Below are 15,746 nucleotides of genomic sequence, written 5' to 3' on the forward strand. Positions count from 1 at the left end.
ACATCCCGCGATAAGCATAGGGGGCCACATGGGTCTACATGCGCACGCCTGAAGCACGTAAGTCTCACGCCAACGCCTTTAAGAAAGCGGGTTTTGCTTTTTTGCCTGATCAACGGCGCGGATGAAAACGGGTGTTTACAGGAAAGGCGACCGCGTACAACAATGAGTCCCTTCTTTTCCAAACTTAACGTTTCAGTTGCACCGATTTTGACACACCGGCCTTATCCTTCCGGCATGGGAGTGGGTCGCTCCACAGCTTTATGAAGCTTGCGATGGCCCGTGATGCGTGGGACTATACTTGTGCAGAAATAGGAGCTGTAGGATAGCGAAATGTGCATATCAGACTCAACACCCGAAGCTGTTTGGTATGGTTATATGCTATGTTTCGTGGTCGCTGAAATGCTGCGCATGTTGGACGATGTTTTCAATAGCTGTCCGTTACAAAATAAGTTGTCCACCCATTTGTCTGTTTCACCGAGTTTATCAGAAAACATACACTGCATGTCTCATTTCAATATTTATATTATTATTTCATTTCAATTCACATAATTTTATATCAATATTTTTATCTCCGAGTTAATCACAAAACATGCACTGCATGTCTCATGTCAATATTTATATTATCATTTCATTTCAATTCATATCATGTGATATCAAGATCATCATTTCAGCTGTAGTTTGTACCACCAGATGTCAGCTCTGAGAGGAACATGAAAAAGTATATCGCCTGGCCCAGGTTAGGCTCGTAATCTTTCGAAGAAATATTTGGTGATGTTTAGTACAGGTCATTCCGCACCAAATTATCGCCGGTTGACCATGTTCTGCGCGGCGCCCCCAACTGGGTGGTTGCATCAAAAGAAACGCTGCCAGTGATCGTGGATGATGAGCAGTAGTAATACATGTTTAATCACAGCCTTTTGACACTGAATCACGAATAATTTATCACTAGGGCTTATGTAGCATCTACGTGCCATGAAAATAAGTGATTTTCATTGCCAGTTATAAATAGGCCTGCACACTGGCACACACTTAATTCACAGCCAGTTGCTCGTTTGGCCTTTTTGCAACGGAGTCAAGCAGCGAGATTTTGACAGGTGTCTCCCATTCTAATTAACGATATATTTTACAACACCGTTCTTTAAGGTGATGCGTTATATTCTACAGAACCTTTTCTAGGGTGATATGCTTTACTTTACATATGACCTATGCCTATATGACCTATTCATATATTACAATGACCTCACTATCTGAGGTGACTCCCTGCGATATATCCGTTGATAACCCTTCTGATCACTCCTACATTTGTCCCAACGTTTGAGTATAAATATGTATATACCGTCCAAACGCCCACTCATTTAAGTTCCATCACATCTTCATGACATGAACGATTTTTCTACAGGAATATATTCAAACACAAATTCGTATCCAAATTCAGGTACACTCTGATATAATTGCGAATCACATCATCAATGCACATTGTATCAAGAATTGCATACATGGAGACCACTCATGGAGCAAACAGCATTCATAAGCTATGGATCAGGAAAGCTTCCTCAAAATCCATAACAAAATAGGTCGTCAAAAAAAGGTCAAGCAGCCCTCATTCCACAACGTTCTTGACTATATGTCGTGCCGGGATGGGACACTGGATGTATGGGGTCGGATTCCCAGCGGTGCCTGCCGTTCCTGTCAGGGTGACCGGCAGGCGACGCTAGCCAGCCTCAGCAGCTCAGTGCGCTGTAAAGCCCCAATGACGAAGATGACAGTTTGAGCAACATGTCTGGGTGAGCTGAAAATGGCATGCTCGAAAGCTGAAACAAAAACCTGCTGAGATACCCAAGGACCAGTCAGAAGCTTACTGTTGCTTATTAGCTCAAAAAGTAAGAAGCATGACATTTCGCGCAAGATCAGCAGTGCGGAGGAGGGCGGCTTGCATGTGCGTAGAAGAGCGGTTATACAGGGGTGAGGGCACGCAGGAATGATGTGAGTGCTTAGTATGGTCCTGGTGTAGAAGAGAATGGGTCCTGCAGTACTTCTGATCACCTCTTCACGGACGGCGATTTGGTAGACATAAGTGGCGGGCTACCCAAGACGGTGCCCACCAGTGGCGGTACCTGTATTATTGACACGATCGATGGCCACACGGCTCCATTACCTTCCCACGCTCATGGTGTTCATCGGCAGGGGATTGGTGTGGCGGGTACCCTGTCCCGGGATCTTGCACTTCACCGCCGGCCGATTATCAGTGCCGTGGGACTTAAAACCCGGCTGCGTGATCCGCACCACGAACAACTGGCCGGTACCATCACAATGTTGCAAAAATAGTGATACAACGCGGTGTTTGGTACAGATGTCATACCTCGAGCACAGGTGGAGTCCAAGCGTGTGTGCGTTGTGCGATTGAACTTCGCGTCCACGACTCCGCCAACTGAATTCCTCGCCGGACCATATGGCCCGTGACGTCACAGACGGCGCCGCCGATGTGACGGGCTCCGTTTCCGTCGGGCGCTGACTCCGCCGCGGACGGCTCGCTCACCTGGGCTCCCATGTCGACGGTGCGCTGCGCGGGGTCGGCGTCGCCGCTGGCCGCCGTCCGCCGCCCGCCGCCGTTAAATACCGGCCGCGTCGGCGGCGGCGCGTCGCCCACGACGTTCCGTGACGCCGCGCCGTCCGGCAGCCGTCGCGCCCGCCTGACCCAGTGACGTGCCGGGTCGGAATGGCTGGTGGCGCGTCCGGTTGCACGGCACCGCGGGCCGCCGGTGGGGCTGGTGCCACCGCGAGCGCCTGGTGGTCCGACTCCGGACGTCCCCGCTGGGAGCTGGGGGTCCCTCGACAGACAGGCTGCTGGTGTGGAGCGATAGGTGCTGTGAGTTATGATGTTAGGCGGTTATTTTATCGGAGCGCGTTGTTTTCTCACGCAAGGGAACGATGATCATGTGCAAAACACCATAAGTACGGGATCATATGAGAGTAAATAATAGTAACTTGGCCAAAATGATATCACCCTATTTTGGATGACAATCCTTCGTCGGACGACGAGCAACAAGTAATTCGATTCATCAAACACACAATAATTATGGTCATTTTGAGCGAAAAATCACAGAAATCATGTATGTCCGGGACATGAAACCTACCATTAATTAAAGGTAGCCTGCTGGTCCCATATGAGCCAAACAAAAACGATCGAGCATAGAAAATGCAAGTGGGATAATCCTAGATGTAGTATGCCCGCCAGTATCCGCTATGTAGCTTACAATATCTGCGAAAACCTCTCCAAGCCTTTTAAGCCCGCGCGTTGCAGGTCTGTGGGCTCAAAAATGCCGCCTCTGATCCAGAGCAAACAACCATGCAGACAAGGTAGCAAGTAAACAGCATGTGGCAAAGCAAAAACAAAAATTGTTCCTCTTCGAGCATGACACTGGAATTCATGTTGCTCTCTTCACACATAATTCGGAAGTACGTAAAACGCAGATGTTACATTGTGACGATTCGATAGCTAAGATGTCCTGCAATAAACTAAAAGCTTAGTCAGAACTGAAGTACAGCATCAGCCCAGTGTTCCTACCGCGGCGCAGTCATTCGAGCCGTGTTTTTATAACCTGCGCCCGGATCCCATTGGAAGTCCCGTCCACTCTTTTGCGTTCTGCTCCAATAGCTGCAATTATTATAATTATATAGTGGTCAAACTCAGTTCAATTATGAATGTTTCTAAACAGCATATTATAGCCATTGGTCTCAAATAGCTATGTTTACCTGCTTGAAATCTCTAAGCTGTAATGAAACTGAAAGGTCTTTGAGCTGGAGTCACATTCTGATGAATTGTTGCCTCGTGCCTGGGAGAAACGCTGCAGTCATCCATTATCTTGTTTTGCGAAAAAACCTTAAATCTTAAGTGCCTTTTCATTACACGCCAAATTCGCGTGAGGCGCTTCGCAACGCGTAACGTCAGATTCTGGGGGGGGGGGGGGGGGGAGGCAGTGGTGGCGGCAGCCCATCGCGTTGTTTGAAAGGTGGGCGGCGGCTAGGTTCCTTCTTAAATATTTCTTCTTGTAAGCGGCGTCAGGTGGCGTTGTCAAGAACAAATATCCCTCTGCATGGATTCTGCAAGGCTGACACGGGCCATCTGCTAAAGGGTGATGTGTTCATAATTTTGAAACACCTGAAGGCAGACCCGAACATGGTGCGGCCTGAGTTTCGCCACCTTTAAACTCAAAGGTAGGTAGAAGTAAGCCGCACATCCTTTCGCAGCGTGCATGCCTTAACTCGAAGTGATCCCCAGACTTCTGACCATTTATTAAGTACACATCTCATAAAGTAAAGCAACTCTTCGATGATGATGAAGTGAGGGATTCAAAGATAACATGGAAAAGGTGATTTGACAAAACAAAACAAAGGAGCAAAACATTACACTATTGTGTACATGCATGGTGCGTGTGCATGTACGCGTGTATGGTGTACATTTCAAACCATTCATATACACCATACATGTATACCATGCATGTTTGGCGTACATTTCAAACAACGCGATGGGATGCCGCCGCCGCTGTCTCCCCGAAATCTGACGTCGCGCGTTGCGAAACGCCTCAGGCGAAATGCATCAGTGCTTTGCAGCGTGCAGTGGCAATGCATGCCAGCTTTGTGCCATTATCGTCCATTGAGGTTATCGAGGCTGCACAGACGGGTGTAAAATGGCGCGCAGAAGGGCGCACGTGCCTTTGTTCCCAAATATGCACAAGCTGTGCTCATTGCAAAAAATACTTGCAACCTAAAATAGTGAGTGATTCCTTCATGGGTGAACAACTGAACGGCTGGACGGCCGAGGGTAAGAGGTGTCGCTGTTCTCACTCGGGACGGGAGCAGTCCGGCGCACATCACAACAATTACAGCGCCCTCTCTTGGCAGCAGCCTGCAATCGCTTTAAACACTTATTTTGGCTTTGGCCGCTTGTTTTGTTTCGACACCGCCCTACGGTAAGCGGCGAACCATGTTTAGCTCCGTGTGCCCGCCTCAAAGGTGCGCGGTGGCTGACCTTGAGGCGAAGGTCTTTGATTCGGAGGTGGCTGTGTTATGTGCCGACGTTGACTGTGACGTTACCAACACTAGCATCTGCTCCCTGACCATCCAGTGATAATGTTGTGATAAGCGCCGATGTTGACTGTGACGTTACCAACACTAGCATCTGCTCCCTGACCATCCAGTGCTAAGGTTGTGATAAGCGCCGATATTAACCGTGACCTTAAGGAGCCGCACTGTGATTGCCGTAAGTACTCCCTGAATTTTATCGGATTTTTCGTTTCTGTGGCACATCATCTCCAAAACATATTCATCAGGATCTGTTCTAGGTTAGGAACGATTCCAGTCTAGTCTAGCGCAGTGGCACCCGGCTTTGTATTTTCAGTTTGCGTCGGTTTGTACGTGCGTCCAGTTCTGTATCCATCGCCAGGTATCGGCTGCCGCCTGTCACCGTCCTTGACCGTGTTCTGCATCGTCTTGACGTGCTTCCGTCTTACCATGATCTTGCTAGGACTGACTGGGTATGGTGGTTCCATCTGCAACTTTGACTGAAGAATGGCAACGTTTTTTCCATGTGTTCACTCTCATCACTGACGCCCACGTCTCGTTTCGCTTCAGCCCGTTGTGCGGGAAGGTACGATCAATATCAAAACTAAACCGTTGTATTACTAAAGATTTGACTCATAGATAGTTGTGACGCCCATGTCGAATTCGCTGCCTCAGAGACGCCGCCAGACATCTTATTTTGGCTTTCATTAAGGTCAGGGTCCCTGACTTCAAATGACCCCGATCAAACCTTTTCTGCTCGGAAGACTCCTCTTCGTGTCGTTCCTGATGCTTATTTCAAACTGAAATCTGCAAAACAATTCCGAAGATTTTGGTAAACTTGACCATTTAAGGGTCAAATAAGGTCATTGGCCTCTGACCGGCGGTTGCATGGGATTGCTTGAGAGCGCATCGAACATCGATTTGAATTCCGACCTTACTTGGCTTTATTTTGACACATAGGTCATTATCGGGGAATTACAAATTTGATACAAATGAGTTCACGTGGCTTTGAGCTATTAAGATGTTCGTAGCCAAACGCGGTATTCTACGATTTCATGGTAGACCAAAAAGTAAACGATTTTCAAGGGCTGATAAGCTGTTAAAGTATAAGCCGGTGGTGGGTGGAGACTGTCAAAGTTCTGGGGAGTACAACCTTGTCCGTGGACTGGGCACTACGCTCTGGCGCAACGTTCTAATGCTGGAGCAAAACACGTGGCAGACAGGCGATGCGGCAACATGTGCCACTGCTTTGCATGCCAAAAAAGGCGACTTTTGTTCGGCAGCTTCCCGTTGACAACATGACATTCTGGAATAATTTGTTGTGCTATAAGCTGATTAAAAAGCCGGTACACAAAACCGGGGCAACATGCAAGCGATGAAAGGAATGCTGACCGTCGCTACAAACAGCAAGACTAAATGATGTGGGTAGTTTTGGCGAGACGCAATATCAAAGGGTTGTTTTGATAAGAAGAAATGGTTGGAAAGTGGGCGGGGCAGACAGGGAGCGGTGAACGCCATCGTCCTTTTGTATCGGTGATATCATCGCAGAAGACGAGAGCAAATTCTTTGTGTTTACGGGGTACAAATAATTAGGGATTTCGAAACTTGTTCAAAGTCATTCGCGCAAGGAAGCGGTCTCTTAAGTATTCGAGCGCGTCGAGAGGTGAAGCACAGCTACACAGTTGAGCATATTACTCTTACGCCAGGCTGGAGCCTCAGGTAAGACCACGCTACAGTCAACCACGAGACCTTCCAGGTCCCTGATGGCACGCACCCACATCGCGTACCAAAATAATCCTGCTAAATGCATGAAATGTGCTGGCCGAGCAGTCGTGATACCGGTACGTGAGACATATTGCGTCATGACTTCAAAAGTCCTTCGGTGACGTGCATTCTCTGTGTTCGATTTTTGTTGTTGAAAATTTGATGTTGTTTTTGTGCCACACGTAATGATAGTCGACCTCCCCAAGCAGCACTACATAACCGAATTCAGTGTAACAAAATTGGCCTCTTCGAAGCTGCGATAGGTGGTTGTAATTGGCATTCATCGTTTTCGTAGGAGACAAAGTTTTTCATTCCGAACAAACGTCCTTTGACACTGGTAGGGGTTTTGCCGCTTAATTGCAACAGAATAGCAAAATCGTTACCAGACATTTTTCACCAAAGTGCATTTCAATTGATTTTGAGCTGCATTTTTGACAACCTGTAAGGTCATCAGTCAAACAACATATTTCAGCTAAGCCCTATCTGGGTGATTTTGCGCACGGCCAGCATCTACTGTCTTAATTTGTCCGATCCAACGGCCTGGTTCTGATATAAGCGGGGGGGGGGGGAGTACAATGACTCATTCTCATACATTCGGTATCAAGGTCATACTCCAGGCCTGCCGGGGAAAAGCATATTCATTCCCACTTCAGGCTCATTTGCGGAAAGACGTTTCAGTGAATGATATGCTAAGATTCGGATGCATTCGTCTTCTAGGGGGGTGCGCCATTTTTTATCCCTTTTCACGTCGGTGTTTTTTTTCGACTGGTACATAACTCGGTTCCGCCGCATTCCACAGGCACCTAATCCTGAAACAGGCTGCAGATAATATAATCAGAGGGCAAATCTCATCGCTTTTTTCAGGCCGATTGAAAAAGCCATTAAACTGTACTCCGGAAGTATTTTTGTTTCGTTACCACGTATATATACTGCCATTATTATCATGTATACTAGATTCTTTTACATCTGCGCATTTGGTCCGATCAAACTACATCATGCAGCACCGCAAACTTGAAATGACAAATAGGTACATGACGGTGTCGGAGCAAAAAAACAACATGATTGCAATGAAAGGACACTGTAATTTTGATAGTTCTGACTGCACGTTATACACACTACACACTGCTTCAGTTTGTGCTATTTTTGAACATTTCAGATTTGGCACCAAATGAGTTCACTGTCTTTTATGCTTGTCTGCAAGGGACGTTTCTGTACTTTTCACTTTTTGTTGGATCAGACGTGTCTGATTTGATCGGAAATAGCAGATTTCGGCAAATGTTTTTGAATAGCTCATAATTTAGATTTCAAGTAGCACCCTGCGGGGTAAGTCTCGTTGACCTACTTGCTCATCACCATGAAAATATTGTTTTCCTTTGCTTGGATCTTTGTTTGAGCGAGACTGTTTGTGATGTTTTTAATCCCCTAATTGGTGAAAATACTTGTACAATAAATACTGCGAGAGCTGAAAGCACTGCTTAGCGAAAAGATGTACAAATTTAAGTTCCTTATCACGCAGATTCTACGCAACGTCACGCTATGACTTTGAGTTTTCCGTATGGCGATGCAGCGTGTAAATGCACGATGACATTTTTGAACACGCACTTTTGTTCCTTGGAAAAGACTTGAGTGTGAGAGTGTGATCAAAAGTGACGCTCTGGTTCGAGTTTCAACCAATGCGTTCTCGTTCAGTGGGCTTTGCTGCCTACTGTGCCAATCACAGACGCTCGTTTGTGCTGACGTCATTCATGCCGGTAGAGGTGCCACTTTTACTTCTGCAGGCCGGTAATGCACGGATCAAAACAGCCTTAAAGTGATGCCTCGAGTCCACAGCAGCTTAAGATGGCCGTCAGCCTACTCTGTTGTCGTAAGCTGTCGTCGACTGGACCTACACTCTAGGACTTCAAAAACGTTTATCGCTGCCACAAAACGTTGGCAGCGTAATCTGGACTCTAAAATCGTTAAAACGAACCTCTTCATTATACATTGATGTTGTTGCAGGGGCATGACACATTGTTATTATTAGACGTAGCTGTCCCGAGGTTTCCACGGAAATGTTTTGGAATACCCCCAAAAGATGGGAAACTGTTTTTAACTGCAGTGTGATCTGTAGTGAATAACTCTGTCCGAGCGGTGGAATGTTACGTGAAATAACAATATGCATACATCAACAACGCTATGATATCGCGGAAAACATTAGGTGAAAGTGTGGAGCGGAGGCAGTTCATGGAGTGGAAGAGGAAATCCTCGGGAGTTGGCTGTACATACGCATGGAGTGTAGTATGAAGCATATGCTTTCTCCAAATGAACGCATTTACGGCTCTTTGGTGCACCAAAACTATAGCATTCACAAATCAAAACACAACAGACTAAAACGAACTTGGGAAGTCCAGTGACTGCCTGAGTACTCAGTGTATGATCCGCATAATTGACTTTGTTTCTGAGTGACATTCGCTCTGCACGGACCACACAACTATTATGACTTTCCAGCCGGGGCGTTATGCACATAGCCTTGTTGCCAATTAGGGTGATGTAGTGGCTGACATTATATTCAGTTGGTTTTGATCTAGTCAGCAGGGAGATACACTTGTGATCCATTATTCCGCCAAAATTACGTCTGAGAACACACTCCATCCCGAGTTTATGAAGCGAGGCACACGCTGCGCTTAACTTGATTATGTCCTTGCCTTGCGCAATATTGGATCAGACGAGTTTGCGGCCAGGGCTTCCACTGCCGCCCCGGTTCCGCTTACTCTCGTGATGGTGATTGGTGCGCGGTGCATTACATTAACGGCGACCTGTATTTGAAATGGTGCCTCCAATGCACATGAACCGGTTGAGACCTAGGTAAGGCATAGTTTGGTGGATCAGCGGACTCGACGCATGGACCAGAGTGGCCTTCGAAGGTGATGAATTCACGTCGGCATTCCTCTTTCAAAGTGATTGATTAACCTGTCCAACAATGCTCATATTTGGTTTCTACGAATACGAAACTCTTATTGCAAATCTGAAACCCTGATTGGATGGGGTTCAATACCCCCAACCCCACCCCTTGCCTCTCCAAACGTTGTTTTAAGGACATCTCCCAAGCATGTCCTGCAATCGCGCTCTAGTCTTCAGGGCATCTGTTACGCATGTTTAGGCACAAGAAGATGTGTCCTTACTTCTTCTGGTTTCGGAGACGCGACGTTTTTTTAGGGGGGGGGGGAGCTCTGCATGACAATCGACGGCCTGCGCGGCAGCAGATGGCGACCAACAATTCCACAGTCCGTGCCTGGCAGTCCGCATCATATTAAAAACGGCGAACCAGGGCGATGATTCAAGGGAGCGTTCTGCCTTCGTAGGAGGTTTTAAAACTGAAATAACCATCTTGGAGATCATTCGGTGCAGCTCAAATTCCTGTCCTTCTTAAGACCCAAAACTCTCTGAGCTACACAGTTTCTGAGCTACACGACGGCGAAGATGTTTAGACTATTTCGTGCGGACCTTTCCAAGGTTACCCAGGTGTAACGCCATTCAAATCCTATGATTTCACTGCTATGCGGCGTTCAATTCCAATAAAAATACACTTGTCGAGTTATTCATATCTGGCGTTCGTGGGCACGAATTCCAGATATGACAACTGTCCATTAAGCTCTCAACTAATGTTGCGCAATCTATGCAAAATTCTAACACGAATTACGTTTTCTGCTACTTAATACGAAAAGAATGCATTCCCTCTAGTTATACGGAATAGGACTTGTAATCGAATAGCTTAAGACTAGCGCTATGATTTAGTATGTGCGTACTATAATCACATTAGCCACGGACACCACGATAAATGGCCAAAACACAGGCGCGTAACAATGTTTGGTGCGGCCCACATTCAGCACCGCTGCGGCCACCTATCGGGAGATTTAAGCGCTGCGAGTAAGTGCTGTCATGAAAACGCTCCATCCCTCAATCAAGCAATGGCGCATTGAGGAGCAGATTTACCAAGAAGGGAAGTTTTTATCTAGAACAGTTTTTCACTTAAAAGTTTACCACTTGTTTTAAGTGAGCTTTTTTGCGCCATATCTTATGCTTGCTTTATGTCTTCAAATGCGGAGCACTCCATTTAAAGGGAATGCTCCACATTTGAAGATATCGAGACAAGCACCAAATATGATGAAATACGCTCATTTGTGGCAGTTTGTATACTTTCAAGTGCAGAAACTACTGTAGACAACAAAATGTTGCTATTTGTAACTATGATCCTCAATACGTCATCCCTGCATTACGCCATAAAACGTTTGTATGTCAAAGTCGCTGCCAGACTGGCCATGCGGCATTGCCACCGTAACGGACTGGCTGACAGACTTGTAGCACTTCACCTGGCCGCGAGGTGGCGCGTTAATTGGTGTGTGTTTGCAGAACTGGAATGTCGTTGTGTGCGCGTGTTTGGCCCTTCCTCGTGGTCTTCATGCATATTTGTCAGTGATTTTGAACTGTTTATTTGCATTCACACAGCCGGTTGCGGCACTGATCTAACTTATTTCATTCCCAATGTTTTTTTCCGTCATGGCCAGTCTCAATGCCCAAATTCCTTATATGCGGCATAAAACGTGATCCGCGTTCAAAACTTGCACTCAACGCATTGGAGGAAATGTTCACATTTGGCGATATTGGAGCAAGCATCAGATATGATAAAACCAGCCCACTTATAACTACCGGCATGCATTTTAAGCACAAAAGACCGTTCTGGACAGCACAATTCTCTGTTTGGTAAATATGCCCCTCAATGCCTCATGGTTTGATTACGTCATCGTGCCCTGCTCAACATGGATTGAGAGCCAATCGGCAACTTCCCATGGAAGGCAAGAAGTTATGGATGATGACATCTTTTAGGTGTTTTAGTGCCGAGTCTAATTTAACCATCTCTGATGATGAGTCGAAACTGAAGACAGGTGGATTAGTTTTTGGGACTATCGGCCTTGTCTTTTGTATAAGTATGCACGCAAGGTCTCAGCCAGTTAACTGTCCGGTCAGATGTTGTTTAGCCCTGTGAAGAAATGGATCGTCTTTGAATTTCAATCCATGTAGGCGTCACAGCCCGAATTTCCCCCTTGGAATTACTGGCATGTGAACTGAGGTCTTCTGATTGTACATTCAGTGCTCTTCCAACTGAGCTAACTGGGAAGGACTAATACGCACGCTTTGTAATCTTATTACGTCGCAGTAATCCTCCAAAATAATAGGCTTCGAATAGTTTTGTATTACTTTGCCTGGGTTACCGTATCAAGGGACTACCCTTGATGGTGTCGGCGCGCAAGACCGCTCTTGCACATACCAACGATGTATTTACCCAATTGTACACATGGAAGATGCAGCAAGAAAAACACTGATGATGCACGCGACAAGAAACACAAGTAGTACTTGCCTGATCGGGGAAAACTCCCTCCTCCCCAGCCCAATTCATGTTAATTGGTAATAGTATGCTGCACCTCCGAGCACATTAATCTTACCACATGCATGACCTTCGGAACGAAGGTGTGTGTGTGTGTGTGTGTGTGTGTGTGTGTGTGTGTGGTGTGTGTGTGTGTGTGTGGTGTGTGGTGTGTGTGTGTGTGTTGTGTGTGTGTGTGTGTGGTGTGTGTGTGTGTGGTTGTGTGTTGTGTGTGTGTGTGGTGTGTGTGGTGTTGTGTTGTGTGGTGTGTGTGTGTGTGTGTGGTGTGTGTGCGTGTGTATGTCTAAAACACATCCAAACTACACATCGATGTGCTCAGAAATAGGCAACGAACGCATCCAAATGGCTTGGCTTAGTGGGTAGTTCTTCATTTGCCATGTTAACGTGGTTGTTATCTGGAGCCAAACCTAACATACTTTTTAAGTAAACGATTCTGACCAACGTTATTTGAGCCAGCCACATTTCGGGGCACCGGTGTACGATGCAGTGGAGAAAACGCCCATTCGGTACCGCTCTCCTGCCACCCGCGGTCTGGTGGGCCTTTGTCCGTCACCTGTAAACGTAAGAAGGAGGGAGGAGGGACTCGTGGAAACAACCTGGCCCGTTCGCTGCCTATAACCAAGCCATGAACGGAATGGGCTAATTCGACCAGGATCCGACCGCCCTCCGCTGCGCCGGTGGTGATGGCATCCTCTTTTCCGGTGTCCCGTGCCAACGTCTGTCGGCTCTTGCGGCGTTCCAGCAGAGGTTGACGGCTGCGGTTCCCTCGGCGCCTAAATGCAGACGTGATGGCTTGGTGACTGCACGCTCGATTTACAGCCTCTAGGGTGAGTCCATCGGATTTATGACTGGTAGAGTTCCGGTTTACAATTACAATAAGCGTTAGTAACCATGCCAGTCGCACTCGTGGTACTTTACTACTGAAAGCATGCATGACATGGATCAGACGTAGTGAGCGACTTCACTTGTTTATTTCGGATCTGTTCGCTCGCTCCTCACTGGGATGGCTGCGACGGTCACACCTGTGCAGGTATTCTAGTTTCCTTTGTTATATTGTGGATCCTCCCGCTCCTGCGAGTGACGCCTGGCAGTAAAGTGGCGTTCTCGTGATTCCGGAGATTTGGGTGTTCAACAATGCTTGTTTTGTATTAGCGGCGTCACTGGCCTAAACTGGCGGCAAAATAGCAGCAGACTGGAAGTGAGAACAAGGTGGGGACAAAGGCACTTGTTAGTTCATCACAAACCTTCGGAAATGGGTGCAGATAGCTAATGCAATGCCTGCCTGAAATTGCAAACGTTGACAGATCCCTGCACGATACACGTGTTGGTGCTGATCGCTGGAATTTAAGACTAGTGGTAGGCCTGCGCTGATGCTATCGTTAAAAATGGAAGCAACGCCGTGCAAACGCATGTGCTATTTGATTAAGAAATGATAAGTATTTTGTCTGTGTTGATATTAATGAAGAAAGTAAGCATAAAGATACGGAACTATACGACGGTTGAATGGAGTGCTCCCGTTGCTGGTACGTGAAGCCGGCCGCCACAGTGGTGCAGCCAAAAAACAGAGCCTAGTTCTGGCAGAACTATTGAAACACATGGGCAATGTCTCTGTAATGTCTGAAAATCCCAGAACCAAAAATTAAAGGGAGTGTTCCACGTTTGTATGGGTTTTGGACATAGCCAACTTCAAGATCGTTATATGTACTTAACAGCCCTGCCCTTTTTAAGGCCTAAACTCACCTAGTTACTGAGCTACAAGCCCGCGAAAATAAGCATGCTATTTCGCGGAGACTATTTCAAGGTCGCTAAGACATCCATGATGTCATGATATCGCCATTCAAATCCCGTCATTCCGCTGGCCAAGCGGCGATCGAAGCCAACAAAAACATAACTGTCCAGTCGTTCATATCTGGAGTTCATGAACACGATTCTCAGATATAACGGCCCTGATGGTCTTTCAATCAATGCTGTGCGGGGTACGATGACATATGATGACATATTTGACAAATAATGATACATTGAACAGCATATTTACTAAACAGAGGAATTGTGTTGTCTAGAGCAGCATTTTCCACTTAAACGTATACCAATAGTCGTAAGTGAGTTTTTTCATAACACCTTGTGGCTGGTTCAATATCTTCAAATGTGGAACATTCCTTGCTGGAATCGACTTAAAAGGGCTTTACGAGATGAGCCATAGGCCAACGATTCTGAGACACCTATTTCTTGTATTTCGCTGTTCAATGAGTTTCCCGCATGGAGAACTTCTCGCCGCCAACCTCCGCGACTGCTGTCTGCGCGGACGGTCCGCCATTCTCACACCAACCGATAGTGGGGCCGATATTTTCCTATGGCGCTGGCGGTCTGGAACCCGCGGTGCAATTCAAGCCATTGCACCCGTGAGCTACAACACTTGTTGATTACGTTGGGCTTACTTACCAAGCGCATTTCATTATGTTATATAATGTGTGGATTGCAGGCCATTGCGTGGAGCAGTTGCATTTTGTGATGGGTTCCTCCCCGCTACAACGTTGACATGAACCAGTGAACGTTGGATTGTCCTCCCTATATCGTTGCTGGGACATTACAAAACTAAGGTAAAGATTAGATAACCCACAATACACATATATTTCGGACAACATTGCGACAGGTGTCTGCGTTGCGTTATGTTGACAGATATTCCTCAATGAAATGATTTAATTTAATTGTGCAAAAGTGCTGAATTAAACAATTAAATTTAAATGCTGCTCGGCCTATTTTGGAGGTGGGAACATGCTATTTAGATAATGGTGTAATGTTATACTTGGACAAGTTGAATCTTCAATTACCAATCAAACGACGACGATTCGAGTATTCCTATATTAAAAAAAACAACAAGATTCTCAGCTCCAACATTAATATACCTTGACCAGCCGCCTATCATGCGCAACCCAACAGCCGGTAGCTTGTGCCACACTGTTCATAACAGATCCGTTGTGCGCAACTGAATCACTGTGATCAGCTATGATGCAGAATGCATAAAATGAATCATGATGTGTGAACTGGGACGCAATGTGACTGAGCACAGAACAAGATGCATCAGTTCAACCTAGATGCATGTGATGTTGCTTTAAAACAATATGACCCTACAGCCCCCAGTCCTGCTACTATACCGAACTTCAAGCGTCTTACGACTTATCAACGCAATTGCACTTAATTGCGACAACCACACCAAAGGCGCCAGTAGTTCAGCACTACTCACTTTTGGTACAACATCTAGAATCTGGTCTTAATCTCGATTCTGGCACACTCATCGTATGTTATGACACCTATTGGCAAATTTTTGGAGTACCACCCCGTATCCCTCTGCTCTGGGCGACGGTGTCCAGCGCTGTCGGCCGGTCGCGGGTACCAGCTGGCGCGGCGCTGGGGCTCCCAGCCGCGACTCAGCGGTCGCCGCGTTCTTGTCGCGGGACGTTGGGCGTCGAGACGTCGTCGGCGGCGACGAAGGCGCGCGCCG

General features: G+C 46.7%; 1 protein-coding gene across 1 annotated transcript in view; it reads right to left on the reverse strand.

Moving 5' to 3' along the window:
• LOC119092045 (uncharacterized) overlaps positions 1 to 2,596 on the reverse strand; it is a 40,097-nt gene extending 37,501 nt beyond the window's left edge. Inside the window, exon 1 of the mRNA XM_037215006.1 lies at positions 2,537 to 2,596. Within this exon, the coding sequence (XP_037070901.1) occupies positions 2,537 to 2,548 (12 nt within the window). The 5' untranslated portion in view covers positions 2,549 to 2,596. The remainder of the gene's footprint in view (positions 1 to 2,536) is intronic.
• Between the last annotated feature and the right edge of the window lie 13,150 nt (positions 2,597 to 15,746).

Source organism: Pollicipes pollicipes, unplaced genomic scaffold (assembly GCF_011947565.3).
Source record: "Pollicipes pollicipes isolate AB1234 unplaced genomic scaffold, Ppol_2.1 Scaffold_3447;HRSCAF=4054_pilon_pilon_pilon, whole genome shotgun sequence".
Lineage (NCBI taxonomy): Eukaryota > Metazoa > Arthropoda > Thecostraca > Pollicipedomorpha > Pollicipedidae > Pollicipes > Pollicipes pollicipes.